At 31.7% G+C, this 22,863-nt stretch overlaps 2 protein-coding genes across 3 annotated transcripts; both read left to right on the top strand.

Annotated features, from left to right (window-relative positions):
• The first annotated feature begins 43 nt into the window (after window positions 1–43).
• BAG7 (BCL-2-associated athanogene 7) lies at window positions 44–3,868 on the top strand. Its single transcript, XM_085701023.1, has 3 exons — window positions 44–886; window positions 2,550–2,840; window positions 3,436–3,868. The coding sequence occupies exons 1-3, from the start codon at window positions 161–163 to the stop codon at window positions 3,640–3,642; spliced, it is 1,224 nt and encodes a 407-aa protein (XP_085557149.1). The 5' UTR covers window positions 44–160; the 3' UTR covers window positions 3,643–3,868.
• Window positions 3,869–18,894: 15,026 nt separating this feature from the next.
• Window positions 18,895–22,414, top strand: LOC146928853 (trehalose-phosphate phosphatase A-like). 2 transcript variants are annotated; one of them, XM_085701021.1, is made up of 11 exons: window positions 18,895–19,342; window positions 19,443–19,583; window positions 19,663–19,734; window positions 20,140–20,274; window positions 20,372–20,428; window positions 20,519–20,620; window positions 20,738–20,815; window positions 20,904–20,973; window positions 21,076–21,146; window positions 21,234–21,326; window positions 22,003–22,414. In XM_085701021.1, exons 1-11 carry the CDS (start codon window positions 19,061–19,063, stop codon window positions 22,063–22,065), a joined length of 1,164 nt encoding a protein of 387 aa, XP_085557147.1. In that variant the 5' UTR covers window positions 18,895–19,060; the 3' UTR covers window positions 22,066–22,414. The 2 variants fall into 2 exon arrangements, with proteins under 2 accessions (XP_085557147.1, XP_085557148.1); XM_085701022.1 differs by having other exon boundaries at window positions 21,438–22,414.
• Window positions 22,415–22,863: the final 449 nt, after the last annotated feature.

Raw genomic sequence — 22,863 nt, 5'->3', positions numbered from 1 at the left:
CCATCTCCATCACACCTTAAACCCCACCACACCATTCCCTTTCAACATCACCATCATTATCAATTTCATTTCAAAACCAAATCAAATCACAACTACACTGATAAGTGCTTTTCTTCCAAAAACTCCTTAACACCGATTTCACTCACTCACTCACTCAACCATGTCCCGATTCAGAAGATACGAAATCATCGAAGAAGAGCCATTACCCTTGTTCTCTTCATCTTCCTCTTCACATTTCTTCATTACCGAAACCCTTCCATTATTCCCTTCCTTCCTCGAACAATCTCCACCCTTCGATCTCGATCTCGATCTATGTCTTCTTCCATCTCCTTTCCACGTAGATCTACTGCGCGTGAATCACACGCGAGCTGTGAAGCAACAACAACTCGGTTTACAAACCCTGAGTGACCGAGTCACCGAGTTAGAGTCACGTTTCGAGCAGATCTTCGTCGGCGGAGGAAAGGGGAAGAAGAACGAGAAGAAGAAGAAGAAGAATGACGGCGGCGGCGGTGGTCGGAAGTACACGTGGACAGCTGAGATTAAAGATGGAGAGAAGAATGGGTTTGATAGAAAGTATAAATGGATAGCTGAATTGGTTGAAGAAGAGAAGAAGAAAGAGAAGAAGAAAAGTGCTGTATTGAAGAATGTGAAATGGACGGCTGAGATTAAAGGAAAGGGGGAAGATAGTGGGAATGATAGGAAGTATACATTTGCTGTTGAAAGTGGAAGTGATGATGAAAAGAAGAAGAAAAAGAATGTGAATGAAAAAGAGAAGGTGAAAGAGAAAGAGAAAGAGAGTGTGAAGGAGAAGAAGAAAGAAAGAAGATTGCGTATTGTGGAGATTGAAGAACCTGATGATGATCATAAAGTTGTTGTTTTAAGACAGGTTCGCTACTTTTTTAAATGTGATCTTTTTCATCTTGTACTTGTTGAATCAAATTTACTTTATTTATTTTAAAAAATTAAATTAATTTTGCCTTTAGAATTTATTCAACTTGTAGTTTTTAAGTAGAATTGATTTTGCCTTTAGAATTTATTCAACTTGTAGTTTTTAAGTAAAAATTTATTCAATTTTTACACACAAATTTGTAGTTAAACTCACTTTTACATGAATATATTCAAACACAAAGCATTTTACCTTCAACTCACTTTTAGTCGGAATCAATTTACTCAAGACCAAATCTTGTCATAGAACCAAACGTCTAAAAGTGAGTCAAAGGTAAAATGATTTGCGATTTGCTATATTCATGTAAAAGTGATTAGATGCAAATGTTAGCTTCAGTTAGAAACTTAGAATCAATTTTTGAGGCAAAATCAATTCTACTCAACAACAACCAAACATGTCAAAATCAATTCTACTCTTCTAAAATCAATTTTGGCTCCTCCAAAAGTGGAACCAAACATAAAATTACAAGTTAGAATGAATCATTTCCATTTTTCAAAAGATAAATGACGTTTCAACATAAATAAATTGGTGTCTTATACGGTGGTTTTTTTTATGTCCAAATAACAGCTGTTTTCAAATTATTACCGTTGTTGTCAATGCTAGTATCATGCAATGTGTTGGTGTTTCATATATTAGGATCAAGATTTTTAAAACCCTAGCTAGGACAGGGTTTTGTGCTTTTGTGAATTGTCTCACTAATGATATGGCTATATTCAGGTTACTCTTCCATTTGTTAATTATGAGGATTTATGATCTTGGAAGTTGGAAACAAAAAAAGATAGGATAAAAGAAAATAGTTAATAGTAATTACTTAGTTGTAAAATATGATGAATTGAATTTGGAGTTAAATATTTGTCTCCTATCCCTGGTGGTATGGCAAAATAGGCATAAAATGTTTTTTGTTGTGACTTGATGTGGATAAATCAACAATGTTTGTTACCAACTTGTGACTCATAATTTAATTAAATCTTTAATAAGTCAGAATGAGTAGGTATATAAGGTTTTGAAAGGTGGATTACTTTGAAGTACACTAACTTGCATCTGTTTAATTGTATTCTTTTGTGTGCATAATTTTTGCATTTTTTTTTTTTGAAGAATTATAATTCAAATATTCAATTCTATGAACTTGCATATGTTCTATGAGAATTGAAAATAACATGCAAATGTATAGTTCTGCACATTTTAATATGTGTCATTGTGTGCATTACTTTTCCTTTTGGGCTCATTTCTCCCCAAATTCGGCCGTGTTACAGTTCTACATGGGATATGATTTATGTCACTGTTATCATGAATGTATACTTTTAGTTGACTGTAGATCCTTACAATTCAAATTTGGAATCAAAGAAAAACTATAGACGAAACTATTAAGATTTAGATGCCAATGGTTTGGCTATCAACATGATTTATGTTAGAACATTATAACATCGTTTGATTCATGTAGCTGACCTCACATAGTGAGATAAATTTTTAAAGTTGTTGTCGTTGTATATCTATAGAGGATTACAAATACAAATAATGCTGCTTTATTTACAAATTTAAACATTTAAGCAAGCTGAGCTCTTCTGTTTTTATTTTTATCTAACTAACTTGCTTGATGATGAAGGCATTTGCAAAGAGGTTTGGAGCAGTTCAAAATCAGAGAGGCAAAAAGAAGGAATTATCTCCTCAAGATGCTGCGTATTTGATTCAGACAACCTTTAGAGCGTATTTGATCCGTAGGTCAAAGGCTCTTCGTGCCCTTAGAGAGCTGGCTATTGCAAAATCCAAGTTAAAGGAAATAAGAGCTCAGTTCAATAATTTTTCCTTCAGACGCCGCATAGCTAGTGATGGAGTGGAACACCAGAGGTTTTCTGAGAAAATTATTGTCTTGCTCCTCACTGTTGATGCCATTGAGGTAGTACCTCCCATTTCTCCAAACTTTTGAATTGTTTTACATGAGATGAAATGTGATCATGTGAATTTAATTAAATAGTAAAACTGTAGTGCAATTTTTGTGGCGACCTTGATGAGAGCTTGTATCATATGAGCAAGTTTGAAATGAGAGCTTGTATCATATGAACAAGTTTGAAGATTCATCTTTACTGTGTTGTTTAACAGTTGCAAAATCGACCTTGTTACTGCTTTCCAGCTACATATGTCTGCATTTGCTTCAAGAATTAGGAGTGAACATTCTTTATTTCTAGAAATTTATACTTGATTCTGATGACATTAGTCACCACAGAGTTCGATTTCTTGAGTACTAGTGTATTAATTATATAACCAAAAAGACTTTGTTGTTGCAAGACCAATCGGTTTGAAATTTGAATGTAAACCACGTGACATTCAGAATTTTGCTGCATTATCATAGTGTGGTAGCCAAAAAAGGAAATATAGGAATTGAATAATAGCCGATGAAATATTAGAATATTGTTCAATATTGGGTGCTAAACAAACAGAATATTACCATTCATCGGTTTATCTAACAGGTTTGTTCATTTCCTGTTGTGTAGGGAGTTGATCTGATGGTTAGATCTGCAAAGAAATCAATGGTGGATGAGCTGGAAGCAATGCTTGATGTCGTAGATCCCCAACCTGCTGGAAGATCACTGTCCTTCAAAAGGAGGACCTTTGATATGCCTGATGGAGTCATCCGGAAGGAAATCGAACAAGGTGTTGCACAAGTTGTGCAAATGCTTGATGAAGCCGAGAGTACTTAGGAAGTATCCCAGTGAGATTAAGGAAGCAATATTTATCTGTGTATTTATTGCTTTCCACCGCATTCCATCCGCTGTTTTAGTTTGTTGCTAGCCGGATCTTAGTCTAAGATTTGAGTACTTTTATATGTTAGGCTTTCATATTTCATCTAATGGCTTTGTCTTTTGCTTAATGTTTGGAACTTTGATGAATGAAAAAAATGGGCTTCGTGCCATGGTTTTAATCTAAGTTAAGGTAGGTTGCATGTGTGTAACCATTATTTAGTAGTAAACATTGCATATGAAAGTTAAATATATGATGTTTGTGATGTGTTCAGACTTTAAATTTTAGACTAACAACAGGGATGCAAATTTCTGATACATGCACATATGTCCAAATCACTAAACTGGAAACCCTACTTTCGTCAAATTGTGCCATTACTATTCCCTCCATCTTGTGCTCCTCTTCTATCTGGAGACCAATTGTCGAAGTTGCATCAACTGTAAAGCTGTTTGTGACACTGCAATTGTTTATGATTTGTGCATCTGAGGTTGGAGATGGAGGGAAGGTTGAATCTATATTGGAAAGATGATTTGTACTATAATCTCTCTATATTTCTTTTCTTGAACAATAGAGATGACATTTTTGTTGGTAAAATAAGGAAAGAAGAAACAAGGAGAGAATCTATATTTGTAGGTCTTGTAACAATTCTTTGGATAGTTGCTTCGAATATTGTACTGTATTGAATGATGATAACATTTTTCATGAACAAATAGAGATGACATTTTTGTTGGGGTTTTAAATTTGGATAACCAATAATTGACGATGTGAAATTATAAATCCAATCATCATCGTTCAATATAACATTCAAAGCAACTATGCAAGTCTTAGCAAAATTCATTATGCTGGAATGAGGAATCCCATGGGTATGAGTTTGAAGCTACTATCTAAGCATTTTTTTTTTTAATCAACAAATATTATTAAACGCCATCCCCGTAAGATGCGAGGTATGGACGAACAAGATACAAATGGTGCCGCATATATACGGTGCAACATGACCACCAAACAAAGCCCCTAAGGATAAACCCACCAAAATACATCACCACCTAAGACGGACACCTTAACAAAAACAAACATTGTAAACACAGTATCCACAACCACCCGAACACCCCTCAAAATAAAACTCCCACATTCGAAAAGCTTCTAACAGAATGAATAAGGATCTTCCACAACCTCTCGACCTACAATCCACCGAAAGAGCATAAAACAAATGCCCAAAAACCAATTTGAGCCAAAGAGTTGACTCCCGATCTCGAATCAAAAATTTGAGTGGAGATTAGTTTCGTAATCGGTCTAAAGAATCAAATCTTGTGGTAAATCTTTCCGGTGCCGTGCCTAAAGATCTGAACCGAAAAACATATTAGGTTATGACTTTTCCGAACAACAAATCTGCACGAAAGGATTGTGTTTTCCAGTAAAGATTAAACACCGAAAAGGATATGCATTTTGAATTCCGATAGAGAAAGCAATATGAGAAACGCGCCATAGGTTTGTCAAAGCAAGTTAAATAAAATTGAAGATGCAAGTTAAATAAAATAAAACTCAAATACCACCATCCAACTTTGGTCTATCATATATTTTGCAGTTTTGCTTCTATTAGATTTGATGATTATTAAATTTCTTTGCATTGATTCTGATCTGTCAACAACTTTACATGGGGTTAACATATTGTGATATGTAGCATTCTATAAAACGAACCGGAAAAAAGAGTAAAGTTATCTGGGAATAATGCAAAAATAAAAAGGCTCAAAACATCCATTTCGGTAAGGGTTAATGGTGTGTTTCACCCCTGCAATTAGGGGCCATTTAAAATTTGGTCCCTGTAATCGTTAATCCTGGCAAATTGCCCCTGCAAAGTTTAATCATTTAAAATTTCGTCCTTTGACCAACTTAATCACTGCCACGTCATCAAATTAACAAAATGGCATGGGAATTGACCAAAATACCCCTGGGCTAATTTTTTTTTTCCTTCAAAATTTTTTTTTTACAAAATTTTGAAAATTCTTTTTTAAATTAAAAAAATCTGAAAAAATAATTAAAATTCAAAAAAAAATTCGGAAAAAAACTGTTAAAATTAAAACTGAAAAATTTTCGGGAAAAAATCGTAAAAAAAATTCGGGAAAAAAATGAATTTTTTTTTTGAAGGAAAAAAAAAACAAAAAAAAAAAATAAGCCAGGGGTATTTTGGTCAATTCGCATGCCATTTTGTTAATTTGATGACGTGGCAGTGATTAAGTTGGTCAAAGGACGAAATTTTAAATGATTAAACTTTGCAGGGGCAGTTTGCCAGGATTAATGATTACAGGGACCAAATTTTAAATGGCCCCTAATTGCAGGGATGAAAGACATCATTAAGCCTTTCGGTAAGCATAATACAACCGGAAAACTTGAAAATGATGCTGAAGTAATGTTTGTTTTAGAGCAAAAAAATCCTCTCAAAGTTTCTTTATGTGTTTTTGCCTAAAGAGATAGGTCATGGAAGATAAAGATAAAGATAAAGATAATTTGATGAGGTGTAAAGTCCTCAAAAAATAATTCTAAGATGTGTGTTAGCGGTTGTGGAATGTGGAGACTATGCAGAAATTATTTTTAGATAATAGTTATTTTGGTCCCTTAATGTGTAGTGAGTAGTCACAATAATTCTTTAATGTATCAATATTTTAAAATAGTTCATTGTTTTGCACTTCGTTAGTCACAATGGCATGGGCGGAGCCAGGAATTTAAAGTCAGGGGGACCGAATACATTAATCAGTAAATATATCTTACATACAAAAAAATAAAAATAAAATAGTAGTGCATATGTTCTAGAGTTAAATATGTTGTTAGTCCCTACAAAATTATTCATTTTCAAGTTTAGTCCCTAAAAAAATTTTGTTCAATTTAAGTCCTTATTTGCATTTATATGGACTATTTTGAGGAGTTAATATAATTCGTTTGACTATTCTTATAGAATGCAATATGACGGAGGATTAAACTTATACTTAAAATTTAACAGGGAATAAACTTAAAAGCTCATAATTTTGTAAAAACCAAAAACATATTTAAACATATATTTTGTATGTAACTTTGAAATTTATTTCAAAAGGAGAACTTGGAAATGAAAAGTGTATTTCTATGGACACACAAAAAAGACAATCAACTAACCAAGCAAATAAGCTCAAGTGGTTTTGTCAAAAAAAAAAAAAAAAGCTCAAGTGGTTAACGAGTTCCACCAAAGGATAAATTGTTCAGGAGGACCTGAGTTTTGATTCTTGAGTGGAATAAATCTTGTCCAGTTACTTACCTCCTGATCGGACACTATATTACCATGACCCATTTACCATGAGAACTGGAGCGTTAACACAATAAAAATAAATGAGATATATCATTGTGGTTAATTTTATTTAAAATGTGTTGTCGAAATGACTGCATCGATATATTTTACGAAATATGAGATAATTTAAAATAATATGAAGCATAAAATTAATGATATTAGTTGGCAATTAATCTAGTAACATGGTAACATTTTTTGATAGAAAAAATATACATTTTAATTAGATTAATTGGGGGGGGGGGGGGGGGGGGGGGGGGCATAACCTAATTATCCTTGTTGAAACATTTTAAAATACTATAAATGTAGTGTATAAAAAAAAATTATTGAAAATGTGGGGGGGGGGACCATGGCCCCCGGTACCTCCGCCACTGCATGTTCAATGCTGACATTAACTCTATTCATACAGGGATTAATAAGACAATAATTAAGTATTTATAAGGACTAATATGATAATAAGTAAGTATATTGAGGAACTAATTTGACAAATATTAACGAAACATTTTAACGTAAAAAACTTTTTTTGACTAATATTGTACACAATCAAAGACTATTTTGAAATTTCGATATATTGAGAATTATTGTGACTACGTGTTACATATACAATGACCAAAATAACTACTATTACCTTTTATTTATTTATTTATTTATTTATTTTGAGTGTGTGTTCTTTGAAAGCATTTAAAGCGCTATTTTAAGTTGGCTGCAAATTTCTTGTGTTTTATCAACTGAACAGTTTAATCATGCTGTTTAATTTTGTGGCCTTCATTTGAAGTTAAACGCATTCTAGAGCCAAATTTCAAGTGTTTTTTTTCCTGCACAGCACACCGTGTGTTTAGTTAGAGTTTTAATATAATTTTTTTATTAAAAGAAACAATAAAATCTGTCAAAATATTAATTTAAAAATAAATTATGACAAGTCCTAGAAGTAAAACCTTTTCCTCTTGACCAAAACAAAAAAACCTTTTCCTTGCGCTTTAAGATTTGGAACGGTCAGCCACTCCCATTGTTTTGGCATTGACAAAGTAAGTTTCATGCAAAAAAAAGTACTAAGGGTCTGTTTGGTAAGCCATTAAAATGAGCTTATAGCTTTTAGCTTTTAGCTTATAAGCTCGTTTGACAAAAAAAGCTCTGTTTGGTAACGCTTTTTTGCAACGAGCTTATAGCTTATTTCAGGAGCTTATAAGCTATTTTTCAGAAGCTACTTCAAGTAGCGTTTGAGCTTATAGCTTTTAGCTTCTCATTTTTTTTTCCATTTTTACCCTTACCACTTTATCTAAAACCCATGTATGTATAGCTTGCTGCTGGGTATGTTTTTTTTTGGTAACGTGTAAATTTTATATGAATTTACACTTTATCCAAGTTTTTATTTTTTGGTAACGTATTCAATTTCCATTTTTTTTTAACATGAATAAAACCCTTCAGTTTCCACTTTATCCTTCGTTTTTTTTAACAAGGGTTTTATTAAGGATAAAAACGAAGGAATTAGAGTATGAATTTCCATTTTTCATTTTTTGGTAACGTATGTTTACGTATGTTTTATCTAAATTGTTTTATCCTTCGTTTTATCCTTCGTATGAATTGAATAAAACCCATGATTCACTTTATTCATAAGATTAAAATGAACTGAAGGGTTTTATCCTTCGTTTCCAGGAGCTTACGAATTTATCTAAAACCCATGATTCAGTTTCCATTTTTTGGTAACATATGTTTTTTTTTATCCTTCGTTTTTTTAACAATTTTTTTAATCTTATGAATTGATTATTTTTTATTTTATTCTTAAAATAAATTCGTAAACTTTAGTTTTTTTTATTAATGTATAATAACTGGAAAATGAATCGAAATAAATTGAAAATAAATTTTTACCGAAAAACAATAATTTAATAAAATACAAACATTTATTAAATTTAAAATATTTAAATTATCAAATATCTTAGTATAAATTTTATATGAATTAATAATGTCCTTTTATGTAATTTTACATTTATCAGCTAGTTCAACCGCTAATTTTACCAAACACTTCAACTAGCTTATCAGTCATCAGTCATCAGCTAGCTTATCAGCTAAAAGCTATCAGCTAGCTTATCAGCTAAAAGCTATCAGCTAGCTTATCAGCTATCCGCTATTTTTACCAAACAGAGCCTTAATCTAAATTCAGTCAACTCCCTTTATTTGTTGCCATTGAATTTGAAAGGTAGGTGGCTTCTAGAAGGGCTCTCTTTGGGGTTTCTTCTAGAGTTCAATGACTTACTAAAACCATTTTGCTTCGAGTATCTTGTGTGCCTGCTCTAAACCAGTCATTGTGAATGCCTGCTCTAAACCAGTCATTGTGAACTGTAAAGTGTGACCATTGACAAGGCCTAATTTGAGGGCGTTGAAAATTGCAAACCTATACTACCTTATATAAAATTAGGAGTATATTTCCAAATAAACTCAATTAGATATTATGGATGGATTTCCACCAAATAAAATTGTATAAAAATCTTGACAAAAAAAATTGTACAAAAATAGTTCCACAAGTAAAATTAAGGATGATATATACCATATTAGAAATAAGTTTGTAAAAATTGTCCCATAATACATTGATCGCATGATCAGAATCAACCCTTAACAAACTTATCTCTAATATAAGAAAGAAAAAAAACTCATCATTTTTATTAATAAAAAATAACATAAAAACCAAGTTTTAAGACTATTTTTCGACAATTTTATTTGGTGTAACTAAATCCATCTTTAATATTTATGGGTCAAGTAGATTTGTGGATAAAATATTTATTTTTTAAAAATGAATGAGTGAGATGTATAGAGTTCAAATTATTCCTTTCTATATATAATATTTTATCAACTGAGCTAAGCGTATGGTTCATGAAATATATATTTTATATTTTTAGAATACACGAAATATTTTATTTTAACCCACTTGAACTGGTCTGGTGGTATAAGTTTGGGACATGAAAATGTGCTCCTCCTCAAAGTCTCAAGTTCATTTCCTTTTGATGGCAATTAAGGTGGACTAATTTAATATTGGCTTAATTAATGATTTGATCTCTTAAGTTATTTGTTGGTTACATTTTGGTCCCATAAGTTATTAACGTTACAATTTGGTCCCTTAAGTTATTTGTTGGTTACATTTTGGTCTCATAAGTTATTAACGTTACAATTTGGTCCCTTAACTTATTTTTTGGTTTCGTTTTGATACCTTAACTCTTCCTCCGTCAACCACTCTGGTCCTTTATGTTATTAGAGTTAAGGGATCAAAATGAAACCAAAAAATAAGTTGAGGGACCAAAACGAAACCAAAAAGTAAGTTAATGGACCAAATTGTAACGTTAATAACTTATGGGACCAAAATGTAACCAACAAATAACTTAAGGGACCAAATTGTAACGTTAATAACTTATGGGACCAAAATGTAACCAACAAATAACTTAAGGGACCAAATCATTAATTAATATATTTTTAAATGAAATATTTTTATTTTATAAGTTAATGTGACAAATATATTATTTTGAAATACACGTGTCATGTTTGATGGGGGCTAAAAACATTGATATTTGCATGAAGCTCCATGACCCATGCCACTTCAACACATCAACATTGTTTCCTCCAAAGTGGACCCCACATTTGACGTGGGACCATCTTACTGGCCATTCAAGACAACACACACCGTCACTGATGACTACCACTCGTTCTATGAAAGCACCAACACTCTCTCACACGTTGTCCCCACGTAAGCTATGGGTCCCACTCCTAAACGTGGCCACGTCCAACCGTTTCATTTACACGTGGTCACGCGCTTTCTGTTTCATACGTGTCTCCAGATCCTACATGGGACCCACTAAGGAAATGAAACCTTTTTTTAGTTCATGTTTTACGTTGCTTAGTTTAGTTGTTTAGTCAAAGAAAAAGGTTTCGGGAATCTATGAAACCAAATCAAATCTTGGTTTTGGGTACTTCTTACTTGACTTACCATCTCAATATTTAGATTGGATTTTAATTAATTGAAATTAGGGTCTTGTTAACCGGTGCTCGAAAGGCACTGATTAAGGAATTCAAAAGTAGAAAAATTGTTTTGAAATTTTTTTGTTGAGGGAAAAAATTGTCTTGAAAATATAAACTGTTATTTTAACTAATTAATTATCACAACACTTTTTAATAAAATCTTACCTCTTTTAACTGCTTAACCAATGCTATTACCTACTGATATTACTTGACCAAATGTATAATTAATTCTAATTGATTACAAAACCTTTACGTAGTCCCTCATTTCTTACTTTCATATCCAAGCTTCGCCTTCATGACATTCACAATCCAGCTTGTGGGGGAGTATTACCTACTGATATTACTTGACCAAATGTATAATTAATTCTAATTGATGTAATTGATTGTTACTTGGTCAAACTAGTTTAATATATAATTAGTTTAGTTATAGTCATTAGCTGGTCTGTCTTGTTACCGTTGCTCTATAGTTAGGCTATATAAAGAGAAGATGTTATTCCTCTCTATATGTACAGAAACATATACTTCTAATATCTCAGATTAATACAATTTTCATATATTCCTATTTATTGACTTTTCTCTTTGGCTTGGTATCATCAATAAATGCACCGATGACACTGGTTAACATTCGCCTTAAAATTATTCAAAAATGAACCAACTCAATAAACAAAACTACAAATCAAATTAATTTAAACGGAAATCATAAAAAATCATATTTATTCGGATGTATTCAAATTATCTTCTTACACAACAACGTGGTTTGGTTCGATTTACGATTTTTATTTTATCAACCGAACCAAATCAAATCAAATTGCAATATAAACATATGACATTTAGACCAACATTTACAAAAACTCAATCAAAAAGCTTTATTAAATGACATATTTTTCTTGTTAACTTTGTTTTTTGCTTTATATTTCAAAAATATATTGATCTGTTACTTGAACTTTTTGAGGATGATAAAATTTTAGTATTATGCATTTCTTACATAATATGATTACTTTTTTGCCTAAGTTTTTAATTTGGTTCATGTTGTTAGGAACATTGTTAGATGAAAATAAAATTTTAATGTTTGATGAAATTTAAAACATTGTCTGAAACATTATTGAATATATGTCATGTTTTAGCTTTTTAACTTAATTTTAATGTTAAAAACAAAAAATTGTATTTTCTCAAAAAAATCGCATCAGACGATCTAACTCAAACCATATGTTTTTTATCTTATGATTTGAATGACTTTTATCCTTAAAACTGAACTAAATCGTATCGTGAACACCCTTACTTAGACTTGCATCCATCTATCAAGCTTAAGATATGTAGGGTAGGTGTGATATAATTCAGATACATGAATATGAATACGATAAATTTTTGTTTTTGGTGAATTTTTTTCAAATAGTAGACTTGTATTTTTTAGGATTGAAAAAAGATTCCATCGTCTTCGTTTGTAAATGTGTATTTTTTTTAATGGCAAAATATATTATATATATAAATGTGAAAAGAGAAAATAAAAATATCAAAAAGAGAAAATAAAAATATCAAAAATCCTCAAAGAAAAACCACCAACACCCTCAAAATGCCGAAACCCCTAACATCAGCTCCTCAAAGGGTTTAATCCATGTGTATGACTTAGGGTTTAGTCCATGTGTTGAGTTGTTCAAACCAATCAAGGGAAGGAACTTGTACGATTATGCTTGGGTAGATGAAAGTATTGGGGACTTTGATTCCCAATCCATAGATATAAATTTCGTTGAATCCTTTGTCACTAGTCTCCATGCTATAGGAATTTTACACTCTCCCTTTGGTTTTTTTCATTCACACCCAAAACTTCTAAAATTATTAACTCACGCTTGAAACCCAGCGTGAGTTAACCACCGTTACACCGTTACATTATTATATAGCAGAGACAACATATCATTTCCTCCATTTCACAAAACTTAATCTCTAAAACTCTATTAAATCATTCAAAATTAAATTTCACAAAATTTAATCTCTAAAATTCTACATTTTGGCTTGTTCAAAAAAAATCTCTAAAATTCTATTAAAAACGGCAAGTAAATATGACCAATTTTCCCCTGCAAATGCAACAAGTAAAAGGATCACATGAAGTATTAAGGAAACCATTCAGTTAAAACCAAAAATTAGAGTGCTATAAAAAGTTTGGTAAAATGCATTGATATGTGGACTATATTCTAAGGTGGATATCATAGTTCTAAGGTGAACTATGTTAGAGGGTGGACAAATCCCCACAAGATAAATGATGTTATTCTAGAATCATCAAATAAATTAGGGTATGTGGTGTATTGAATTGGATAGTTAGGGTATTGACGTGGGTTGGGAAATTCAAATGTATCTTGGATTAGTGTTTTCAATGTCCATATGTTTTTAAGGATGTAATATACTCCACCCGTTTCAAAATGAGTGTCGCTTTAGCCAATTGCACACAGATTAAGGAATAGAATAATGTTGTCCAACAATATGATACTTTTACTAAAATAGTCTCGCTGGTTATTGATGCATTTGTCATCATTATAAATTAAAGTACAAAATGATACTTTGAAAGTTGCGTGGATAATAATAATTAAGGGTACTATTGAAAAAAAGTAATTAATAGTACATTGAAAAGTGAGAATGACATTTATTTTGAAACAAATGGTCATGTTAACTTGTGCCCTAAGGGCACAAGTTAAGGAACTTAAAATAGAATTAAGTAATAAATTATATGTTGAAAAGATAGCTTTTGAAACTTTCAAGACATTGAATGCACAATTTTCAAGAAAATACTTCTACTTTTGGTTCCTTAACTTATGCCCCAAGGGCACAAGTTAACATTTCTCTGAAACAAATTATTTTTGCTAAAGCGACACTCATTTTGAAACGGAGAGAGTATATGTTATTTTCATATATGGTTTATGGAATGGTGTGGCTATACATATATTTTGTTTTTAATTGGTGACCTATGCGTGCATTTTTGTTTGGGTTGAACGCCAACCTTGATCAATGAAAGACAACTGATGCAATTTGTTTTGGCGCTGGGTTATGGGTTTCATACCCTTGAAGACTTTTTTAGTGGTTGTGTAATTGATCAAATTTAGGGATTCTATTAGCACTCTCTTTTTAACATCCTCTCTAATATTCATTCTTTTATTAGTTTAAATTGTGGATCTACACTTTGAAAATTGAACTCACACAAAATGGTGGGATGTATATTGATTTCATCCAATAAAAGAATGAATGCTACAAAGAGTGTTAAAAAATAAGTGTTGCTAACTTTCCTCATAGTACATTTATTTTGGGAATTATTTTAAACACCACCTTTTAAAGATAAGAAGAACTATTTTGGCAATGAATTGTATCTGTATGTTGGGGAACATATGTGTTAGTTATGATGAGTTATGACATTATAACTTATGCATCATCCTTTAAAAAACATTAGAATTAGAGTGTGTTTGGCCCAGCTTTTTTTATGGTTAGAAGCAACTTTAAAATCAAAGGTAATAATAAGAACTTTAAAAATGAAGTAAAAGTTGTTTGGAAACTTTAGTTTTTTAAACTAAAATTATGTACTCCTATTTTATTTTTTTTTTACAAAATGATATATTAAAAAAAATTTCAAGAAATTGATTTGTGATAGAAACATTATATTTATGATAATTTATATCCATGCATTAAATTTTTATTTCAGATAATAAATTCTTTTATGATATATAAACAAATATCATGCCAAAATTATAGATTTAAATTAAAATATTTATTATTTGAGATGTCGTAATCACTACAACTCCTCAATTAGAAAAAAAACAAATTGATAATTATGTTGCCTATCTTATAAAAATAAAGTTGACGAATTGAAACTGTCAAAAAAAAATATCTGTAACAACTTTTACGAGTCTAAAAAAATATAAAGAAGCTTTGAATATCAAACAAATAGCAAAAGAAGAAGAAAAAAATGTTGCCAGCAGGAATCGAAACAGGAGTGGGAAATGGCAAGCCGCATAAGTTTGTCCAAAGTTCAATTTGCAGACTTCTCCTTTTTACGTTTTTCTTCTTTAATATTAAGTCACTTCTTTTTATTAGAAGCTTACAATGAAATGTGTTTGGCCCAGCTTCTTCTTTAAAGAAGAAGAGAAGTTAAAATTAAGTCAGGCCAAACACTACCTTAATCTGACTCTTGATTATATACTTACATTATATATAGGTGAGAAAGAGTAATTTTTTTTAGGGAAATATTTCCTCCGTCCCTTAAGAAATGAACCTTTGTAAAAAAATATTGTCCTAAAATAACTGACTCATTTCACTTTTCAATGAAATATTAATTACTTTATTTTCAATTATAAGTCTAAATAATATTATTTTTACCACTCACAATTCAATATATCATACTTTGCATTTCTCTCTCTCTTATACTAATATATTTTTCTTAAGGGAAATGTTAACCGGTGCCCCTGGGGCACTGGTTAAGGAAACAAATATAGTAACATCGCGTTGAAACTTGTGCAATCAACTCATTAAATGTTTAAAAAGTATTACTTTTAATTTTAAACTTTCTTTTTTTGGGTTCCTTAACCAATGCCCCAAGGGCACCGGTTAACAAGACCCTTTTATTAATAAGTGTGAAATGAGCAAAAGACTCACTTAAATTGGAACGAAAGGACACTAACTTGTGTCCAAAGAGCACAAGATAAGAAACAAAAAGTAAAAATTAAATCTTGGAAATTGTGTATTTTTAATTTTGAAAGCTTTAAATTTATCTTTTTAAGAAACAAAAAACACATTTTTTCCTTTCTTTTATCTAAACAACCTTAGTCGTTCATTAATCATTTGAGAAATGATATTTGTACAACATTTTTTTAACAACTTTTAGACGACTTTCTCTCTCATACTCACATTATATTCTTACTCTCTCTTCATTTTTCTCTCTACATTGTTTTTGACCAGTGAAAAGAGAGAGAGGAGGTTGTCATAAAAGTTGTTAGCAAATGGTTGTTCAAATATCATTACTCCAATCATTTAAACTCAATCAATCGATTATTTTGTTCCCATCAATATTTTGTTATGAACTTATAATAGAAATGGAGAGTATACTGGACGCGCTTGAATGAGAATATGCATCAAATTGATAATATTATAGTAATAATTTTTTTTTTGAAGGAGTAATAAATTTTCATTGGTAGTGTTTCCCAATTCAACAACCGATGAAGGTTTCCTTGTAAAGCACGTTTTACAACTTCCAAAAACCCTATAAATACCCATTTCCCTAATTCCCACATTTCTTTCTTTCTTTTCCTCTTCTCTCGCCGCACCGTTTCTCTCTCTGCGCTTGTTTGGCTGCTAATAATTTCACCCCTAAAACGCATTTTTGTCTTTTCTAGCTTTTCTATTTTTTCTCAACCAAATTAAAAAAAGTTACATTTTTCGGTGACCCTTTTATTAGATTAACCGAACAGAATCTGCATTGTCAAGATTTATGACCAATCTCATTTCCTTCTTTCCTTGGTTTGAGCTCATTTTTTAGGTAAAATTTTGTTCTTTCTCTCTCTTTTTATTTACCCTTTTTCTCTTAATTCAAAAGGGTATGTTTAAAACCCTTTTGTTTTGTTTCTTATGAAAAGGTTATGTAATTTAATGTTGGATTCATGTTAATTTTATGTTGGATTCATGTTGGTTTTGAAATTGCAACGTGTTATTTCATACCCTTTTGTATTGTTTTGTTTCTTATGAGAAGATTATGTTATTTTGATTCATGTTTATAATGTTTTTTTTTGAATAATGTTTATAATGTTGTTTTTATATTTGGTGTTTTTGTAATGAAGTGTTTGGTGTTGATTGGTTAATTTCTTCAACATTAAAAGGTCGGTGATTGTTTTGACTTTTGACTTATGAATGTTTCGTGTTATCTTTGCTTTTTTAATGATTAGTCAATTTCATATTAAAAGGTTTTTAAGAAAGGTTGGAATCTTTTTTTTTTGGTTACAGAAAGGTTAGAATCTATGTTTGATTATAAAAAAAAAATTAATTTGATTGAATTTTTTTGATATTTTTTCCCTTTTTTTTATATTGTATACAATTATATACTTTGACTAATGGTTCTGTGATTGGTTAATTCAGTTTTTTCTGTTTTTCTGAAATTGGTGAATTCTTCTTGATTCTGATTTGTTTCTGCATAGGAACTGTTTTTGATTAAGCTGATTGTGATGTTATTTGTTTTCACACTTTGATTTTTTTGAGTCTAACTGTTATGTTAGTTGTCTCAATCACATAATGTAAACTTTTTTGAGTCATTTTAATGCAAGTATATGATAGAAAGAAAAATGAGTATAAAGTCAAATTATGAAGTCTGCATCATTGATTGTTCGATTTACCAGTTTGCAATTGTTCTTTGTGAGTGTTTTTTTCAGATACTCTATAATTGAATTTTGAAGGATTGATGCTATTCAAAGTTTAGACAGACAACTTTTTTATTTCATATATCAATGTTTTATTGTTATTCTATTGTCATTTTGTCTATTTCATTAAAGAATCTTTATTTAATTTGTTAAGGGTCCATATCTATTATTAACTTCCATGCTTTGTAGGCCCTTTTTGTATGGTTGTATATGGTACTGTTTTTCTATTCTGTGTCCACTTGGTGGGGTAGTACTACTTTACATTATGCATGAAATTAACATTTGCTTAATTGTTTTCGATAACTAATTGCAGCTGTTACCTCTGTCGTTTGTTTTTATTCGTGATTCTTTGTCTAGTTTGACGTGTTTTAATATTTATTTTGTATCTTTGTTCAAAACAAAATATTTATTCTGTATCAGGCTATATATCTGATTCACTGAGTGAGTTTGTTAATGATTAAGGTTATTATGATATCTTTGTAATAGTGAATTCATTGCAACTTTTTAATTTGTATGTATGTATGTATGTATGTATGTATGTATGAATAGTTTGTTTCTTTCGAATAAAAATCCGTCCGAATCTTTTAGTATTCAAGCTTTGAAGTGTATTTTATGTTTTGGTAAATTGGATTTTCATTTTAACACCAACTTTCAGTACCTGAATTTATGTGATTCCGCGACTAGTAAATTGCTCAATTATAACACAAGCCAGCCTCAATAATGCTTAGTTGTCAATTAACGCCAACTTGTACTTTGTATGTTTCATATCTTTAGGTCACTCCAAGTAGGATAAGACTCTTTATTTGGATTGTAGCAAATCGAATTTTTAGACCAATCATTAATGGGAAGAATCCTATTGCACATCCTTTCATTTTTATTTTTTAAAATTTATTTTGCTTTATTGTTTTATAAATGGCTAATAAAAATTCATACTTTGTTATGCATTTGATTTCGGAAGTTCTTAGTGCTGTCTCCCTTACTTCTCCCTCCATGCTCCCTGATTTCGCTTCAGGTTGCTTCATGTGTTTAACAGTGTAATATTTATAGCATCTTTGATTTTATTGCATTTACGTTGACCAAGTCATTTTCGTTGCACTGTTTGTTCTCGCGTCCATCAGACATGCAAGCTGTTTTTCCATTTCCATTTAGAACTCAAAAACATTTATTTTAAAAAGTCATATGCTTGCTGATTCATGTCTGCGACTCATTTTTCGTTTTCTTAGTTGTTAAGAAGATGAAATGGTGAACTCAAACTTGATTTGGATTTGTTTCAATTATTCTGTTGCTTGATACGCAGTGACTTCAATCTAATGTTGTCAAATAGCAGCTATTTAGTAGCGGAGTTTGAACCAATCGTTATTGTTCTCCGACACGCTATTTAGTATAAAGTGTTGTCATATAGAGGGTATTACAATGCTATAGCACTGTAGCGTATCAGAATTTGAACAAACTGCTATTTTCTGTGATTCACGACTGGCAACACTGCTTTAATCTAAAATCAATTATATTGTCAATATTTTCAGGAGCTCAACGGTTGATGGACTGCTACCCCAAGAGTAGTGACAAGAAAACATTGAAGAGGTGGTTTTTTATCGACAAGAGAGTAGGGTGAAGTGAAAATCTGATAAAAATATTAGTTTCTTATTAAATTGTTATTGCGTCTGAGTTGGCTTACAAAACCTGGATCCTATGGACATGAATTCAAATCATACTCCTGTTCTCACGGACAGTGCTCCGATAACAAATTCAAGGCTGCATTCCAATTTGTTGCCTTATTCCCATACTGGTGCAACCTTTTCACACGGTATGCTGTTGAATATCCCAAGGAAGAAGACCGGAATTCTTGAAGATGTTTTTTCTTGTGGTTGGTTGGATGCCATGAAATCATCTTCACCTCCACCGAAGAATATGACAAAGGATGTTAATCATGGTTTTGCATCGTCTGAATCTGATCCTTACTTTAACTGGCTGGTACTACGTACTCCCTTATTTCAATTAGTATCCGAGTTCTGCAGTTTTTATGATGGTGTTATTTATGTTATTTCCTTTTTCATTTTTGTTAATTTTGCAGCTAAAATATCCATCAGCACTTGCATCTTTTGATCAAATAACAAACTTCGCAAAAGGCAAAAGAATTGCATTATTTTTGGACTACGATGGAACTCTTTCACCAATTGTGGATAATCCTGACTGTGCTTTCATGTCGGACAATGTATGTGTGATATTCTCCTCCATTTTGCCGTCTAATTTCTATTCTTCCTACTCTGATTCTGATCTGGTAAGCTCTGCAGATGCGTGCTGCTGTTAAAAAGGTGGCAGAGTACTTCCCAACAGCAATAATTAGTGGAAGAAGTCGCGACAAGGTATCTAATTTGATGTGGTTAAAGTTTATTTGCGACAATTTTTTTAAGTGGTTAACGCAGTTTGTTTACCACGAATTGTGATGTGGTTAACTATAACTTTCAGGCGTTCAACTACATGTAGAATCGAACACCTTAAAATAGTATTTAATCACATTCAAATTATGAAGTTACGTTGGTGGTTAATGAGTTGTTAACAACTGTTACATCCATTAACCATCTATTGAACGTACTTAACCACATAGTTCAACTGCCTTAATCACTTTGATTGTTATCACCAAAGCTGTCAAATTTTAGTTGTTCAAATAACACAACTGCTATTAAAATGCAATTTCTCACTACCTGCAAACAACAAGCTTCCTCGCTCGTTGTTGGTTTTGATTCTAACTAACTTCCCTATTGGTTCAGGTGCATGAATTTGTAGGACTAACAGAACTCTATTACGCTGGTAGCCACGGAATGGACATCATTGGTCCTGTTAGACAATCTCAATCTGTATCACATAATCACCCTAATTGCGTCATTAAGTCTACAGACAAGCAGGTACTGTGGTCAAAGTTTCTACCTCTCATCCTATTATGAATATCTCTTTGAGTATCTTAATAAATTACTGTCTCTCTTATGATCCTTAAAATTACAGGGGAAGAAGGTTAATTTATTCCAACCTGCTGCTGAATTCCTGCCAATGATTAATGAGGTGGATATTTGAGAAATACAACCATGAATCATTGTTCAGTTTTCTTTCTTTATTGTGATGTTATATCCTGATTTACTCATGTTTGTGCAGGTACTTAACTCTCTCATTGAGTGTACAAGAGATATCAAAGGAGCAAAAATTGAGAACAATAAATTTTGTGTATCTGTACATTACCGCAATGTCGATGAGAAGGTATAGGCTTCTGTTCGTATATTTAATTCAATAAATTTTCTGCTACATTGATTATTACCCTTTTCATCGACATATATAAGTTGTGTTCACATTTTTCTTTTATGATTTATTATACAGAGCTGGGATTTGGTGGGGCATCGAGTTAATGATGTTCTCAAGGGCTTTCCACGTTTGCGGTTAACTCATGGTCGCAAGGTACTATTTTAAGAGCCAACTTTTTTACTCGCTTTGTTATGAGGATTAACTGTTGCAGTGCATTTAAAGTTTGTTTCCTCTTTTGTAGGTTTTAGAGGTCCGACCTGTGATTAACTGGGATAAGGGAAAAGCGGTCACTTTTTTACTCGAGTCACTTGGTGAGTTCTTTTGCTGTTTCTTTAATATATGGTTCCTTTTTTTCTTAAAGACCAGAGTTCTTTGTTCTGTCCAGTAATAACATCAGAAAATATTGTTTTTAGGACTTAATAATTGCGATGATGTGCTTCCTATATATATCGGCGATGATCGCACGGACGAAGATGCATTTAAGGTAATATCTAGCTTGCAGTGAGGATGTTGTGGCTTCCACTTGTTTGCTTGTATTTTAAACTTACCGATATGAGATGAAATGTAACAGGTTTTGAGAGAAGGAAATAAAGGTTATGGGATTTTAGTGTCTTCAGCACCAAAGGAAAGCAACGCAAGTTACTCTCTTCGTGATCCATCTGAGGTATTTCCCAATTTACAACTGAGTTTATACATTATATTTTGGGTTGAATATATTTTTCATCTAGGTAAAATGGATGAAATTTGGGTTTGGTACCATATATGGTCCTTACAGGGTTTTAAATAGCGGTCGTGGTAACGGTTGCAGTTGCGGCACTATCTTTGATATTGAGGGAATCACAGTCAAATTGCCTAATGTGCCACAACTGCAAAGGCATTGCATTTTCGGTAACATAAAAAACCGTTATATTGCTGTCCGGATCGTGGCTGCGGACCTCTATTTAAGACCCTGGGTCCTTATTGTTACATGACATGACATCCATCAGAATGTAATATGGCAATTCTATGTGGCACCCTTGTCTATTTTGAGATGTTAGCATATGATTTTCTGAAATTTTGCAATCAAGCCCTAAAATAAATCGTATATATCTGCCCCATCTTTATTAGCAATTAAAACATTGATTTCCGATTGCAAAGAAAGTAATTTGAGAATTTTGTGACAAACATGATCAAAAATTTATGAGACCAAAACCCTTATTTGTTTTATACAGACCAACAAATTTCTGTAACCATTTTATATCGAGTATTGTTGATTATAATAGATAATTTGATCTTGTTGTGCATGTTGCTACTACTTTTGTTCATAAATTGTCATATTTACCTTAATATTGTATCTGCAGGTTATGGAATTTCTCAAATCACTTGTGGTATGGAAGCAAAACCCCTTAAAAAGCCATATATAGTGTATAGAGGAGAACATACTCAGCTATAACTATATAATATACAGTTAGTTTTTTGGATTTCAGTTTTTTGGAAAACATTTCAAGAGGTTTCATGGAGCATATTTGTGGACATGAAACCTCTTGTGGTAGCGACATCGTTGTTGCTATCTGCTAGTTTTGTTGAATGCTCCAGTGGTAACTGTAAATTTGAGGCTCATAATTATTATATGTATATCTAAAAGAATTAAAGGAAATATTTTTTTTTTTTGTTTTTTTTTTGTTTTCTGTTTTCCATTTACAAATGTATTGGGGGTTTAATTGTTGCTTCTTCAGTTACTACGAGTTACATATGAAGTTATTCATTTGTTAATTCTTTTATATATGTAGTCCGATTTACTATTCGAATCATATAATGTAATGACTTTTTTAGGTGTTAATTGTGTATCACAATGTTTGAGTTGAGATAAAACCACGCGAATAATAACACGCTCCTAAGGGTGCGGCGTTTTCAAGGTTTTTTTTCCCTCCTTATGATGTCGTAGAGTATATTCACAACTTTTGGTCTTTTGGATTAGCTCTGAAATTTATGTCCGAGGTCGCAATTTTGAACTCTTAGTCACTCTTCCAAGAGTGTGTTTTACAAGGATCGAACCACAATCCTTCTTTTTGAACGATATGCATGAGATAGATAAAGTACAAGGAGTACTATAACCACCATTTGACAAACAAAACAAAGTGTACTCCGCCCAAAACACATAAAAACACTATCCCGAAACGCACACTCTTTTCTCACCCTATTGAGTTTCTCGCCTGCCTTAT

This window comes from Medicago sativa, chromosome 4, assembly GCF_051527215.1.
Source record: "Medicago sativa cultivar Bolivia chromosome 4, Bolivia_mono, whole genome shotgun sequence".
NCBI classification, from domain to species: Eukaryota; Viridiplantae; Streptophyta; class Magnoliopsida; order Fabales; family Fabaceae; genus Medicago; species Medicago sativa.
Note: the sequence above shows the minus strand (reverse complement) of the source record. Positions and strands in the feature narration are given on the sequence as shown.